Here is a 15,539-nt window from a genome sequence, read left to right as displayed (position 1 = left end):
TGACCAACAGTTTAAAAGCATAAAACATGGAAACAAAGAAGAACTACGTGACGTCAATACGAGTACAACTATTTATTTCTATTGATGCTGATTATGATCGCATGGCAATTTAGATGTGTGTAGTTCCCATTTAAATGTCAATGACATTTAATTATAGACAGCGGGAATCCTAGAACTTTCAAAAGGTATTTTAGAAAGCCGCAAAAGAAGCATGAAGTGGAAAAATCATTTCGAAATTAAAATTTTTCCTTGTATCTTACAGGCTGGTTCTCCTTCTGGTCCTGTCAGACCAGGAGCATACCGGATATACTCAGTGTGTTTTATTTTATTTATGCTTCATCAATACTCTTATGCTAGTTTGGACTTTAAGTACCATCCCACGTCTCATCTGGAGTCCTTTCTTCAAGAAGTGCATAAAAATTATTCATCTATTACCCATCTTTACAGCATTGGAAAGTCAGTGGAAGGTGGAGTATTTATAAACAGAGTGAGATGTATAAATGTATACAATATTGCACCATGTGACTTGGGTTTGAATGTGCACTGCTAGAGACTAGTACGTGGGTTCGCAGCTGAAATTTTTCACTTGCTATGTTACCATACTGGACAATTGATGAGTGGAAAATGGGTTTTCAATACATTTACAGTAGCAAGATGGTGACGAATGATGCATTAATTAGCTCCAGATCCTTACTATAAGTAAAATATGCAGTCACCAGTCATATTGTGCTAACTCAGCAGGCTATAGTTAATTCAAAGAATAAAATGTAATTTTGGATTCAAATTATAGTTATAAATCACTCAAGCTTTACCTTTGCCATTCACAATGTCATTTAAAGTCCTCTGATCAGATCACTGCCATATACTCACTCCTCTTGTTACTTCTCTATATAACTTATTGTGCATTAGGACGGGAACTATTGGTTATTGCAATTGGAGAAAACCCGAAGAAACATCGCATTGGCATTCCTGAGGTTAAATACATTGGAAATATCCATGGAAATGAGGTAAACTATAATTGATAATGAATGAGAGGGTTTGTTTACTAACTGGTGTTTAATGTGCCATGGGGTTAGACTAAAAATAAGACGATATTGTGATCTGCAGTAACGTCTTTACCTCAAAATAATAAGGACAACTTGTGTGTGCAGTGAACTCTATGTACAGTCCATAGTGATCACGGTTGCCCAATAACTAACCCCTGCTTATCAAAATATAAGTAAAGCTGCAACATTTCAAGCATAAGAAATCATGTTTGCTGTTTTGTTTCCTATAAATTAATGTAAAGTTCTTCAGTGCAGCAGCAAATCAGCCCAAACAATAGAAATTTGCTGAATATTATCTCTTTTATGGTAGGATTCCTTGGGGTTGATTTTCACTGCATTTGCCTGTTGTTAGCAGGGTGGTAATTGCCTCAAAATTGGGTCGGTAGCAATACAACTCCATTAACACAGACGTTGCAGCCGGCTCCATTTTGAAAGGGGCTTACCGCCGGGTGTCCAAAGCACTCGCCTGTTTCATGTGATCTTGTTGTGCGAGGCCCCTTGGGGAAGAGTGACCATAATATGGTAGAATTCTTTATTAAGATGGAGAGTGACACAGTTAATTCAGAGACTAGGGTCCTCAACTTAAGGAAAGGTAACTTCGATGGTATGAGGCGTGAATTGGCTAGAATAGACTGGCAAATGATACTTAAAGGGTTGACAATGGATAGGCAATGGCAAACATTTAAAAATCACATGGATGAACTTCAACAATTGTACATCCCTGTCTGGAGTAAAAATAAAATGGGAAAGGTGGCTCAACCGTGGCTAACAAGGGAAATTAAGGATAGTGTTAAATCCAAGGAAGAGGCATATAAATTGGCCAGAAAAAGCAGCAAACCTGAGGACTGGGAGAAATTTAGAATTCAGCAGAGGAGGAAAAAGGGTTTAATTAGGAGGGGGAAAATAGACTATGAGGGGAAGCTTGTCGGGAACATAAAAACTGACTGCAAAAACTTCTATAAATATGTGAAGAGAAAAAGATTAGTGAAGATTAATGTATGTCCCTTACAGTCAGATTCAGCTGAATTTATAATGGGGAACAAAGAAATGGCAGACCAGTTAAACAAATACTTTGGTTCTGTCTTCATGAAGGAAGACACAAATAACCTTCCAGAAGTACTAGGGGACAGAGGGTCTAGTGAGAAGGAGGAACTGAAGGATATCCTTATTAGGTGGGAAATTGATAGGATTGAAGGCCAATAAATCCCCAGGGCCTGATAGTCTGCATCCCAGAGTACTTAAGGAAGTGGCCCTAGAAATAATGGATGCATTGGTGATCATTTACCAACAGTCTATCGACTTTGGATCAGTTCCTATGGACTGGAGGGTAGCTAATGTAACAGCACTTTTTAAAATTATAGACCGATTAGCCTGACATCAGTCGTGGGGAAAAATGATGGAATCAATTATTAAAGATGAAATAGCAGCGCATTTGGAAAGCAGTGACAGGATCGGTCCAAGTCAACATGGATTTATGAAAGGGAAATCATGCTTGACAAATCTTCTGGAATTTTTTGAGGATGTAACTAATAGAGTGAACAAGGGAGAACCAGTGGATGTGGTGTATTTGGACTTTCAAAAGTCTTTTGACTAGGTCCCACACAAGAGATTGGTGTGCAAAATCAAAGCACATGGTATTGGGGGTAATGCACTGACGTAGATAGAGAACTGGTTGGCAGACAGGAAGCAGAGAGTCGGGATAAACGGGTCCTTTTCAGAATGGCAGGCAGTGATTAGTGGAGTGCTGCAGGGCTCAGTGCTGGGACCCCAGCTATTTACAATATACATCAATGATTTAGATGAAGGAATTGAGTGTAATATCTCCAAGTTTGCAGATGACACTAAACTGGGTGGCGGTGTGAGCTATGAGGAGGACGCTAAGAGGCTGCAGGGTGACTTGGACAAGTTAGGTGAGTGGGCAAATGCATGGCAGATGCAGTATAATGTGGATAAATGTGTTCCACTTTCGGGGCAAAAACACGAAGGCAGAATATTATCTGAATGGTGTCAGATTAGGAAAAGGGGAGGTGCAACGAGACCTGGGTGTCATGGTTCATCAGTCATTGAAAGCTGACATGCAGGTACAGTAGACGGTGAAGAAGGCAAATGGTATGTTGGCCTTCATAACTAGGGGATTTGAGTATAGGAGCAGGGAGTTCTTACTGCAGTTGTTCAGGGCCTCGGTGAGGCCTCACCTGGAATATTGTGTGCAGTTTTGGTCTCCTAATCTGAGGAAGGACGTTCTTGCTATTGAGTGAGTGCAGCAAAGGTTCACCAGACTGATTCCCGGGATGGCTGGACTGAAATATGAGGAGAGACTGGATCAACTGGGCCTTTATACACTGGAGTTTAGAAGGATGAGAGGGGATCTCATAGAAACATATAAGATTCTGACGGGACTGTACAGGTTAGATGCGGGAAGAATGTCCCCAATGTTGTGGAAGTCCAGAACCAGGGGACACAGTCTTAGGATATGGGGTAGGCCATTTAGGACTGAGATGAGGAGAAACTTCTTCACTCAGAGAGTTGTTAACCTGTGGAATTCCCTACCGCAGAGAGTTGTTGCGGCTAGTTCATTGGACATATTCACCAGAGAGTTAGATATGGCCCTTACGGCTAAAGGGATCAAGGAGTATGAAGAGAAAGCAGGAAAGGGATACTGAGGGAATGATCAGCCATGATTTTATTGAATGGTGGTGCAGGCTCGAAGGGACGAATGGCCTACTCCTGCACCTATTTTCTATGTTTCAATGATACGCCCCTTTTTATTGCATAACACTCCAGTGAAGCGCCTTCAGACGTTTCACTATGTTAAAGGCACTATATAAATACAAGTTGTTGTTGTTGTTTAATCTGGAAATTGGGGTCCTATGACATAACCAGGGCACTGATTACCATTGTAGGTTGGAACTGGTCGGAGGCTATGCCACGCACACTCCGACCAGTTCCACGGGCGGTGGAATCGAAGAAGTCTGGCCAAAGCTAAGCCTCGAATTATTTTTCTGGGCGGGGCCCACAAAATTAATCAGAACTGCTGCTGTCCCTAGACCGCACCCCACCCCCCCCTTCCGCAATCGCGATGACCACCCACCCCCCACCCCACAAGTTACCTTGCTAATGGCTGCCCCAGCTTAATCTTGAGGCCTCAATCTGTCGAGCTGTATCAGGACACCCGTCTGGTGGCCTGCAGCTCACCTGCCAAATTTAAATGATGCCGGAGCCTCAAAATCGCGAGGGATTCTTTGCCGCCAGGACCGGCAGCCGACCAGCGCATTCCGCCAGTCGGTCCCCCCAAAAGTCAACATCAAACCTCTTCTTTTTGGTTAAAACTAACTTATGTTCGCTCCTCTACCTTCTTCCTTGCCCCCACATGCCACAATGCCTTACACCATCCATACTCGAGACAAACATTTTATGTGGTAGGTGGCAATATATTGGCTTGTAATACTGACCACGTTATTATATCAAGTATCGCACCGACCTGATATAAAACATTGACCCTGAAATTCCGATGTCCCGGGTCCGTACGAAGTTTCTACTGACCCGGGAAGGCATCGGAAAAGCCGGTTTTTCAGCACGCAATGCGTATGTGCTGAAAACCGGCTTTTCCGATCTGTCAAGTTTCTGGATTGACAGATCTCGCGCATATCGGGAGCGAGGACACTTGCGGGGCAAGATTTGCGATATTTATGCACATCTTGCCCAGCAAATGTCCTCAAAAATCTTGCACCTGAAAAAGCAGGTGTATAGTTTACTTTTACATGCGCAAGTGTTTAAAAATACACAAAAACATTTTAAAATAAAGTTATAAAAACACATTTTGTTGTTAAAAACCCTCCCCACTATGGTAAGTTTATTTGAAGGCATAATTAAAAAAACTTTTTTAGAAATCGGGAAAATATTTTTTTTATGACATTAATAACTTTAATTTAAATTAATCTTAAATATGTAGTGTATATTTTCTATTTTTTATTAGTGTTTTTGGTTTTGTGGGTGTTTCTCATTCATAGTAATAGGAGCTTCGGACTTATGAAACTCCTATTACAATGAATGAGAATATACTATACCTGATTGGCTGCCCAGAGCCATGTGACTCCAGCTCCAAGCCTGCGCACGTCCCGACGTGCACGCGCTGTGATGCGCAGCAAGAGCAGGCCTGTGCATCAGAAAGTCGAGCATGCGCAGGTAGGTGCGTATTTTTTCTCTAAAATCTAGTCAAACGTCTGTGGGAAGGAGAAAGCGGAATTTCTGGGCCATTATGTTATAGTCAAAGCCAATTGAATGGATCTCTGATTAGCTTACAGCAAATCTACTTACAAGTAGAACTGGCTATCTATCATGTCTGTAATGTACTTATGAATGACTCCACGAGGCAATGTGTTGTACTCAAATTGTAATGACCTTGGTCCTTTATTCGTAACTCCAGAGTGAGGTAGCCGCATGGTGGCTACCCTTTTATACAGCGCCTGCCACCAGGGCAGGAAACCCTGGTCTCCACCAGTTGCACCCTCTAGTGGTGCCAGCATAGTATATAGACAGTGTAAACCTTATTGATAGTACATCAGGTAAACAAGTCTCCATCTTATGCAACTATACAGTGACTACACAAAGCGTATATCTATAGCCTCCATATATAACACTATCCCTCTCTCTTGGCGTCTTATGAGGACAGGTTGCATTAACTTGACTTGTATTCCCTTGAGACTGAGGGGTGGTCTAATTGAAGTGTTTAAAGTGATCATTGGACTCAATATTGTATATTCAGAGAAACTATTCCCTCTGATGGAGAATCCAGAACAAGGAAGCACAATTAGATCATGCCCGATCTGTACCTCAACTCCATTTACTCGTCTTTGCTCCCTTTACTTCGATACCATTACATAATAAAAATCTATCGGTCCAAGTCTTGAATATTTCAATTGACCCAAAATCCACAGCCTTTTGGGGGAGAGAGTTCCAGATCTCCATTACCCTTGTGTGAAAAGTCCATCCTGATTCCACTCCTTTAAAGGGATAGCTCTAATGTTAAGGGTATGCCCTTTTGTTCTGGACTTCCCCCACCAGAGGCAATATTTTCTCTGAATCTACACTATCAAAACCCTTTATCATTTTAGATCATCCCTGCACCATCTAAACTCAAATAAAAACAAACCAATCTGACCTCATAATGTAACCTTTTTGACTCCAGTATTATTCTGCTCGGTATTATGACCCACCAAGTCTCATTCATCTTCTGTACATTTCACAGATTTTGCTTTGATTCTGCAAAGTTAGCAGAAATATCCGAAACCCTACTGGTCCCTATATTGCAGATAAATGTTGTACTTGGACCTTCTTTTGCACCTTCTATCGCGTGTAAAATGTAGCAAACTCACTGTGAGAACAGTAAAAGAGTGTAAAAATTATTTAAATTTTTTTTGCTTGGCATGGGGGGAAACTGAGGAGATGAGGCTCGCCAATCACATACTGAAGTCAAAGAAATGAGAATGTTGCCTACACTGAAGCTATGCGCCATTTCCGGAAAGCTAGAATGGAGGTAGACTTGTTTTTTTTCTGGTGCTTAATGCTGATGTGATTTGTGCAGCCCATTGGCAGGGAGGTTCTGCTTCATTTAATTGATTACCTGGTTACAAATTATGGGTACAACCCGAACATCACCCAACTGATGAGTAGCGTGAGAATCCACATTCTACCCGCGATGAATCCGGATGGGTTTGAAAATGCGACTGTTGGAAGGTGTACAGGGACCCTTGGAAGGTAAAGTTATATTTACAGCTCTAGGATGTATATTCCTCCATCTTGTTTTTTCCCTCTTTGTGACTACATGACATAGATTTTCAACTGGAGTCCTTAGATTCCAGGCTGTCAAATGGCCAATAAAGTAATTAGATATCTGACTGTATAATCAATGTGTTTTTTTCTCTCAGTATTTTTGATTCAACAACAGGTAACTTACTACGTACTAATTCAAATTATTTTCTGCAATGATGTTGCGGTTCTCCTTTGGTTGCCTGACACTGTCTTTAGGAAGTGTCAATGTTTTCAGGTGACCCCCACCCCACACATATTTTCTATGTTTCTATGTTTCTAAACGTTTGAAAACCATTGCTATATGGCTTTGCGGACATGCCTGTGACGACATAAAATAGTTTTAAGAAAGATTAAAGCATCATGTGTCAGAAAGATGTAAGTGTACAGAGTATAACATATAGGATTACAATAAGACCTCTTTAATTCATGTTCTGGTTTGTATGTCTAGGGTTCCATTGGATTTCCCCCCCCCCCTCATCCTACACCGTTGTTCTTTATATGATTAATCCGTTTGCCTCTGCTTCCCAATCCACGTTGACAGATAAATGTTAAACATCAGATTTGCATTGTTTTAGACTCTTTGGGCCCAAGTTTCGGCTTGAGTTACTCCTATTTTTTTGGAGCAACTAGTTTAGTATGGAGTATCTTAGAAATTGCAATTCTCGGCATTTAGTTTGCTCCAGTTCTAGTTAGTTAGAATAGTTTTGTTTCAGTACAGTTTTTTCTTCAAAAGAGGCCGTTACCAGCCACTTACGCCTGTTTTGCAAGTTTAGGCAATGAAAAGACACTCCAAACTAACTTAGAACGGAATAAGTGTTGATTTTTGTACGCTCAGAAAAACCTTGCCTACACTTTATAAATTAGGCGCAGGTAGCGAGAGATAGTGGAGGAAGGGAAGTTAGAGGGAAGTTAGGGGATTTTACAAAGCAATAGACACTTCACTTTTCCCAATAAAGTGCCATCATCCATAATAAATGATAAATAAATCAGCCAATAATTCAATAAATCAATCAAAAAAAATTTAAAAATTAAAATTAAAAATAAAAAAAATCAATCAATAAATAAAAAATTAAAAGTTTCTACTCACCTACTGCAGCACCGGGAGCCCTCCAACAGCCCGCCAAAGAGCTGGTTGGGTGGGCCCCGCCGCTGAAGAGGTGCTCGGCTGGGGCCTGCCGCCGAAGAGGTGCTGGTCGGACAGGCCCCGCCGCCGAGGAGGTAAGGGCAGTGGCGACGAGGCAAGGGACGGTGAGGCAGGCAGGCCACCCCGCCCGGGATAGGAGAGACGTCCCTTCGGCCAGGGATAGGGTCGCCTGGAGACAGGATGCGCTGGGAGGGTCAGGAGCTACTGCGCATGCGCACAGCTGCCGGCACTCTTTTTGGCGCAGGGCTGTAGCTCCGCCCCCAGCTGCTTGTATTGCGTTGCGTTGACTGTGAAACAGGCCTGCGGGACCCGGAGAATCGCGAGGTAAGTTTTAGGCGCTTTTTTTATTCTAAAAAACAGGCGGGCCTCTCGGAGTGCGCCGTTCTGGGAAGACATCCGAAACTTGGGCCCTTTATTATGGAAAGTCCACAACATCATCATTGGATGGATGCGCACAGATTAAGTGGCATCCCTGATTCACTGCTTAGCTGTGCAAAGTCCTTAACTTTAAAGGGCTAAAATTTTGGCAACCTTGCAACCGTTTTTTTGGCGATGTTTCACCGTTTTGGGCGAAAAACGAACCGGGAAATTCGGAGAAGTCTTGCGTGGCGCTTTTCAAATACCGCTGGAGAGAGGAGCGCCACCGTGCAAGACCCGAAATATCGCTTTCACCAAAAATTTGGCTCTCTGAGCGCACCCATATTTAAGACGGAAAGAAACGGCAAGAAAAAAGCTGTGTTGCAGTCCTTGGATCAGCGATAGGTATGAAGACCTTGCAAAAAAGGTAAGTTAAAGATTTTATTTTTTAATTCCTTTGCAGCGATTTGCTAATTAAGTGTCTTATGAATGTTTTGTGATTTTTAATTTTTTGTTTTTTGCAATTTATATTTTAGGTGTTTTGTTCCCCCCCCCCCCCCTCCCTAGGCCCGACTCGCAGCGGTATCGGCCTCGGAGTAAAGCTGGCGAGGATCGCGGTTTGTGCCATGAATCCTCGTGTAACGCCGATTTTATCACTGCGCAAATTGAAGTTCGAATTTACTGCCTCATAACCATAGTGTTGCCATAACGATAATTTGGGTGAAAAAATACAATTATAGCCAACAACCGAATGTCTGGCCCCTTCTGTGCTGCTCCGTTGAATGAACTGCCAGTAAGAAAAGAGCATAGTGTTTTTTTTTAAAAAAAAGGCCTGATGCACCACTCAATTGTACAGTGCCAAGCTGGGGTTACATTCAACAATGTATGCTTTGCTCTGAGTCGCCAGTGAGCTTCTCCGCAGTGTAAAATGCTAGTATAGTATAATATTAGGCAGTCCTTCGTATCGAGGATGACTTGCTTCCACACCAAAAAGGGATGAGTTCACAGGTGTTTCAATGAGGGACCTGACATTCTAGGTCCCGAACTACATCCTGAAGGGTGGAAGATGCCTGTTCATGGATTCTTTTAATGTGGGGTGGCTGTTGCACATCAGCCACCACACGGGCTTGACAGAGCTAGGTCTTGGTCCAGTGGCAAGGGTTAACCAAGACGACTGGAGACCAAGCTCTGCTGCACGGACCTAGTGTGTCGCATGCTCCTACTATCCACAGATCATAGTGTGGGGCTGGCCCATGCTGCCCTTGGGCCCTTGCCTCTCCTGGGCCCCGAACCCTCGCCTTTCCTGGGCCCCGATCACGATGCTCCTGGGCCCCGATCTCTCACCGTTCCTCCGCCCCGATCAAAAATGGAGCAGTCAGAAACAGGACATCAATTAGTGCTAGTAAGAGATGGTGAATCATAGACTAGTACAGCACAAAAGGAGGTCATTCGACCCAGCTCTTTTCAAGAGCAATCCAGTTAGTTCCACTTCCCCGCTCTTCCCCATATCCCTGCAATTTTTTTTCTCCTTCATGTATTTATCCAATTCCCTTTCGAAGGCTACTATTGAATCTCTATCCACCACCCCATCAGGCAGTGCATTCCAAATCCTAACCACTCGTTATGTTAAAAAGTTTTTTCTCATGTTGCTTCTGGTTCTTTTAGTAATCGCCTTAAATCTGTGCCCTCTAATTAACGACCCTTCAGCTGTTGGACCATTGGAAACTGTTTCTCTTTAGTTATTCTCTCTAATCCCTTCATGATCTTAAACACCTCTTATCAAATCTTCTTTTAGCCTTCCCTGCTCTAAGGAGAACAACCCGAGCTTCTCCAGTGTATCTACATAACTGTAATTCTTTATTCCGGTGAACATTCAAATAAAACTCATGTACCCACTCCAAAGCCTTAACGTCCTTCCTAAAATGTGGTGCCCAGAATTGGACACAATGCAATAGCTGGGGCAGAACTAATGTTTTATATAGGTTTAGCTTTTGTACTCTCTGTCTCTATTTATAAAGGCCAGGATCCCATATGCTTTAGTAACTGCTTTGTTAACCTGTCCTGCCTCCTTCAAAGATTTGCGCACAAACACCCGCAGATCTCTCTCTTCCTGCACCCCATTTAAAAATGTACCATTTATTGTCTCTCTTCATTCTTCATACCGAAATGTATCAGCTCACACATTTCTGCATTAAATTTCATCTGCCATGTGCCTGCCCATTTCACCGGCCTGTCTATGACCTCTTGAAATCTATCACTATCTTCCTCACTGGTCAGTATACTCAAGCTAAAAGATGGAGTTACTTTAACAGCCCTATTGACAGTCAAGGGATACAATAAGTGTGTAAATATCAACATAATGAATTGATGACTCATTAATTCTGTTGCTTTTTCCTATGCAACAAATGTACACTTTTCAATACATATGGATTGACCAGGTCTGAGTGTATAAGCAGTTCAGTTTCCCTTTAAGAAACAGTCTTCTAAAAGACTCTGGTTGGAATATAAGTATATATATATATATTGATAAAACCCTGTCGACCACCATAGAGAAGCATTGCTGCAATTGCTGCAACCTCCCTGTACTTTGTGTACGTTTACAGGTATAACAGTAATCAAATGGATTTAAACAGAAATTTTCCTGACCCTTTTGGAAAAAGCATTGCTCCTCTGGAACCAGAAACTGAGGCAGTGATACGGTGGATTCACAGCGAGCCATTCGTGTTGTCTGCTAGTCTTCATGGAGGTGCCATAGTGGCTGCTTATCCATATGATGTTAACAACCAAGGTGAGATTTTCATATTAGCACTTTAAACATTGATTTGGTTTAAAATTGATTTAAATCCACTTAAATTAAGTTAATAAATCTGGAATAAAAGGCTTATAATGGTGACCATGAAACTACCGGATTGTCGTAAATCACCCTTCTTAGGGAAGGAAATCGGCCGTCCTTACCCGGTCTGGCCTATATGTGACTCCAAACCCACAGCAATGTGGTTGACTCTTAACTGCCCTCTGAAATGGACTAGCAAGCCACTCAAGGGCAAATGGGATGGGCAATAAATGCTGGCCTTGCCAGTGACGCCCACATCCCATGAACAAATTAAAAGAAACATGAGTCTCCATCACCTCCCCCCGCCCCCCCCGAGCATAGATTGCAGTTTCCACTGGTTTCGGATTCATGACTTGATTTTCATTTAGAGTTTTAACTAATAGTCTGAAGTTGAGTCCGATATTGAGTTTGGTAGCTCATGCCTGAACATGTTGAACATGCCTGTTCTCAACAAACACTACCAGTCTTGTGTTTTGTCACTGAATGAAGCTTGTAAATTTCTATGCGGCTAAAGTTATAATTTCCTACTTTTAAAAAAAAGACAAAATTGCCCAGAATGACCCTGTTCGAATTAATGGGATGCCATGTGAGAGTCTCCCGTATGACATCTACAGGGCTTGACTTTTTCCAGTGCTGACTCAAAACAGTTAAAATGTCTTCCTTCCTCCAAAACTGCCAAGTCAACAGATAAAATGGACCCTGCCCCCGCCATTGGCACAGTACAAAGCCATACATCCAGGAATGACTCACATTCAGCTCCTGATCTTCACTGAGTTTTTAAACATTTCAGCCAGGATAGCAACAGAAGCTCAAACTGGCCTCAGTGTGCTCCTAAGCTAGAGCGAAGAAACATCAGCCATGGTTCCCAGTCTTGATAACTATCCAATTGGCCCATTGCTAGAAAGGGGCATGTTGGTGAGGACAGGATCAGTCTCAGGATGATGTCTCCCCAGTAAAATAGCCCACGACACTTTGTATTGTGGCTTACCTGTGAAATTAGCCACTTGAGTAAGATATCTCGGGGCTGCCAATGATGTGGAAGTATAATAGAGCATGAGACACGACTACTGGCAACGAACCGGAAGTTGTCGCGCATGCGCAGCTCCAGTTTGTTGTCGCCGGACTTCCCAAAATGAGGAATAAAGAAGCGGCTAAAAAAAAAACCTTGTTTGCTTCCAGTTTCATTTATTAATTGTGTGAAATGTAAAATGTGTTGAGGTGTGAGCCACTTGTTTGTGCACTGAATTGTGGTCGGTCAGAGCCGGCAGTGGTCAGCTGGGTCCCAGCACCGTCTGTTTGGCCGACGAGTAGTTGGGTTTGTTCCTAGTTTGTCAATTACTGTCCTGAGACTAGAAGCATTCGGAGATTCCTATAACCGTCGTAGCGACGGTAGGTTGGGAATCTATCGCATTAATGAAACTTTATCAGAGATGTGCTTCAGCACTTCTCAGATCCTCCGTCTGTTGAGGTGTATGTTATTTTTTTTAAATTTGGGATTTGACAGTTAGGCGCAGAATGCTTCTGCGCAGCTTCTGGTCGCTTCCGGTTCGTTGGCAGCAGTCACTCCGTAAAAATCTAAGCTTTCAATTGCACACTGCTACTCATTTCCTCCCCCTAGTGTTTTATGCTGTTCTTAATAATTGTGAACAACATGCCTTCAGTAATTAGTCGGTTCTTCACTGGTGTTTCCCTGACCACCACAAGTGGAGTCACCATGGTCATTTGGTGATGATGCTGTTACATGTTTTGGAGGAAGCACTCCATTTAATTTTTTCATTCATTTCTTCGTTTCTGCTTCTGTCTGTTGTTAATGTTGGGACTATATTCAACATAAACTCGCACTTCTTACAACACCTCTAAAGTAATATCAAATTTAAGTTGATGAGGGTTATTATTGGGATACTTTTCTACCACTCTGTAGCTCAGTGTGTGGGACTCTCGCCTCTGAGTCTGCAGGTTGTGGGTTCTAGTGCCAGTCTAGGGACTTAAGCACAAAAATATCTAGGCTTACACCCTCAGTGCAGTGCTGTGGGAGTGCTACACTGTCAGCGGCGCCACCTTTCAGATGAGACGTTAAATCGAGGCCCCGTCTGCTCTCTCAAGTGGATGTAAAGATCCCATGGCACTATTTCAAAGAAGAGCAGGAGAGTTATCCCCGGTGTCCTAGCCAATATTTATCCCTCAATCAACATAGCAAAAAAACAGATTATCTGGTCATTACCACATTACTGTTTGTGGGAGCTTGCTGTGCGCAAAATGGCTGCTGCATTACCCACATTATGACAGTGACTACACTCCAAAGAGTACTTCATTGGCTGTAAAGCACTTTGAGATGTCTGGTGGTTTGAAAGGCGCTATATAAATCCAATTTTTTCTTTGTTTCTGCTTCTATCTATTGAAGAGGGTTATTATTTGGATATTTTTCTACCACTCTCCCAATGAGTGTACCACACAGACCAAGGATTTGTAGTTGCCATCAGCCACTCATACGGACATACGAAAAGTGACGGACAGGTAAAGACCCTCTGGTCCATCCAACCTGTTGCGATAGCTTGTGGATCACAATATGCAGACTCCCCACCCAGCCTGAAAACATGTAATCTCCTGGTAGAGGCAAAACGCAGGGCAATTTATGGGGGGGGGGGGGGGGGTCAGGGGGAACTCTGGGAAATTATCTCCAACATATTTAGGCGATCAAAACTAGTCCAGGAGATCACTCTGGCCCTGAATTCCCTGAAGTCGCCAACTTCTGTAATAGGTGATGTCCACCTCAAACAGAAACAGGTCCACTTGAGGATGTTCTCAAAAAATGAAAAATAAATTAAAAATGTCTGTTTGAAAGTCGATAGAGAGCTTTCTTCATCAAAAAGTATCGGCCGACACTTATTTTGTTTGGAGAGCTGCGCATCATTCTAGTCACAAATACATCTCATTCTAGTACTAGGATGATGCATTTTGATACGATTTCCATCATTGTGTCATTTATTTGCAAACAAATGAGCAAATGCCAAAGAAGAGCAGAACTTAAGAAAGCTTCATGGGGACATATAAAAACATATTTAATAAAAAAAACAACTGCATCATCTCGATTTCTTAAAAGAAAGAAGAATTTGCCCTTATATAGCACTTTTCACATCCCAAAGTGCTTCACAACAAATGAAGTACTTGTGGTGGAGTCACTGTTGTACATAGGCAAATACAGCAGCTAATTTATGCACAGCAAGGTCTGACAAAGAGCAATAAGATAAATGACCAGCTAATCTGTTTTGATGCTGTCAGTTTAGGGATAAACGTTGGCCAACGGAAGTACCTTCGGATCGCCTTCAGATAATTAACATTGGGACCCCTTACATCCACCTGAGAGGGCAGACCGTGTTATGTATGGAGAAAGAGTCAGACTGAACACTGAGCTCAAAGTAAAGTGTGACCGTAGTCTTTTATTGCAGGTCTCCAGAGTGCCTCTCCAACTTGTGAGGCCTCCTTAAATACCTGTGCTCCCAAGGCATTATGGGATCCCTTGGGACTCCAGGGGATGAGCCCTCTGGTGGCTGTACAGAGTAAATACAAGTTTACATATATAACAACACTCCCCCCCACCCCCCCAAAGTCAATAGTGTAACTATTTACAATGTGAGTCGATCTGGGGCCCTTATTGGCCTGGTTGATCATCTCGGTGTGAAAGCTGGTATTGTTGAATCATTTGTTGAGCCCTCACTGGGCTGCTGTGCAGCTGGTCTTGCTGGGCTGCCCGGTGTGTTGGGCCCTGCTGGGCTGCTGTGGATGATGGATTCTGCTTCATGGTCAACCGTGGTGCCGGTTGCCACTGGTGTGTATGTTGGAGGATCAAAAAAGGTAGGGTCCAAGGGGGGTTGCTCAGGATAATCCGTGAATCTGAGTTTGAATTGGTCCAAGTGTTTCCGGTGAATGAGTCCATTTGAAAGTTTGACCCGAAACACCTTGCTCCCCTCTTTGGCCACGACAGTGCTGGGAAGCCACTTGGGACTTTGTCCATAATTCAATACAAATACAGGATCATTGATTTCAATCTCGCGCGACACATTTGCGTTATCATGGTATGTACTTTGTTGAAGCCGCCTGCTCTCTACCTGTTCATGTAGATCAGGGTGAACTAACGAGAGCCTTATCTTAAGTGCTCTTTTCATTAGCAGTTCAGCAGGTGGAATCCCAGTGAGCGAGTGGGGTCTTGTGCGGTAGCTAATATAGCGGGATAGGCGAGTCTGCAGTGAGCCTTCAGTTACCCTCTTCAAGCCTTGCGTGATGGTTTGCACTGCTCTCTCTGCCTGACCATTGGATGCTGGTTTAAACGGGGCAGATGTGACATGTTTGA

General features: G+C 42.9%; 1 protein-coding gene across 1 annotated transcript in view; it reads left to right on the top strand.

Annotated features, from left to right (window-relative positions):
- The first annotated feature begins 298 nt into the window (after nucleotides 1-298).
- The window catches only part of LOC139233205 (carboxypeptidase M-like), a 56,446-nt gene continuing 41,205 nt past the window's right edge, over nucleotides 299-15,539 (top strand). Inside the window, exons 1-4 of the mRNA XM_070863874.1 lie at nucleotides 299-467; nucleotides 910-1,007; nucleotides 6,631-6,803; nucleotides 10,962-11,146. Coding sequence (XP_070719975.1) covers nucleotides 332-467; nucleotides 910-1,007; nucleotides 6,631-6,803; nucleotides 10,962-11,146 — 592 coding nt within the window. The 5' untranslated portion in view covers nucleotides 299-331. The remainder of the gene's footprint in view (nucleotides 468-909; nucleotides 1,008-6,630; nucleotides 6,804-10,961; nucleotides 11,147-15,539) is intronic.

Source organism: Pristiophorus japonicus, chromosome 20, assembly GCF_044704955.1.
Source record: "Pristiophorus japonicus isolate sPriJap1 chromosome 20, sPriJap1.hap1, whole genome shotgun sequence".
Taxonomy (NCBI): Eukaryota; Metazoa; Chordata; class Chondrichthyes; family Pristiophoridae; genus Pristiophorus; species Pristiophorus japonicus.
Note: the sequence above shows the minus strand (reverse complement) of the source record. Positions and strands in the feature narration are given on the sequence as shown.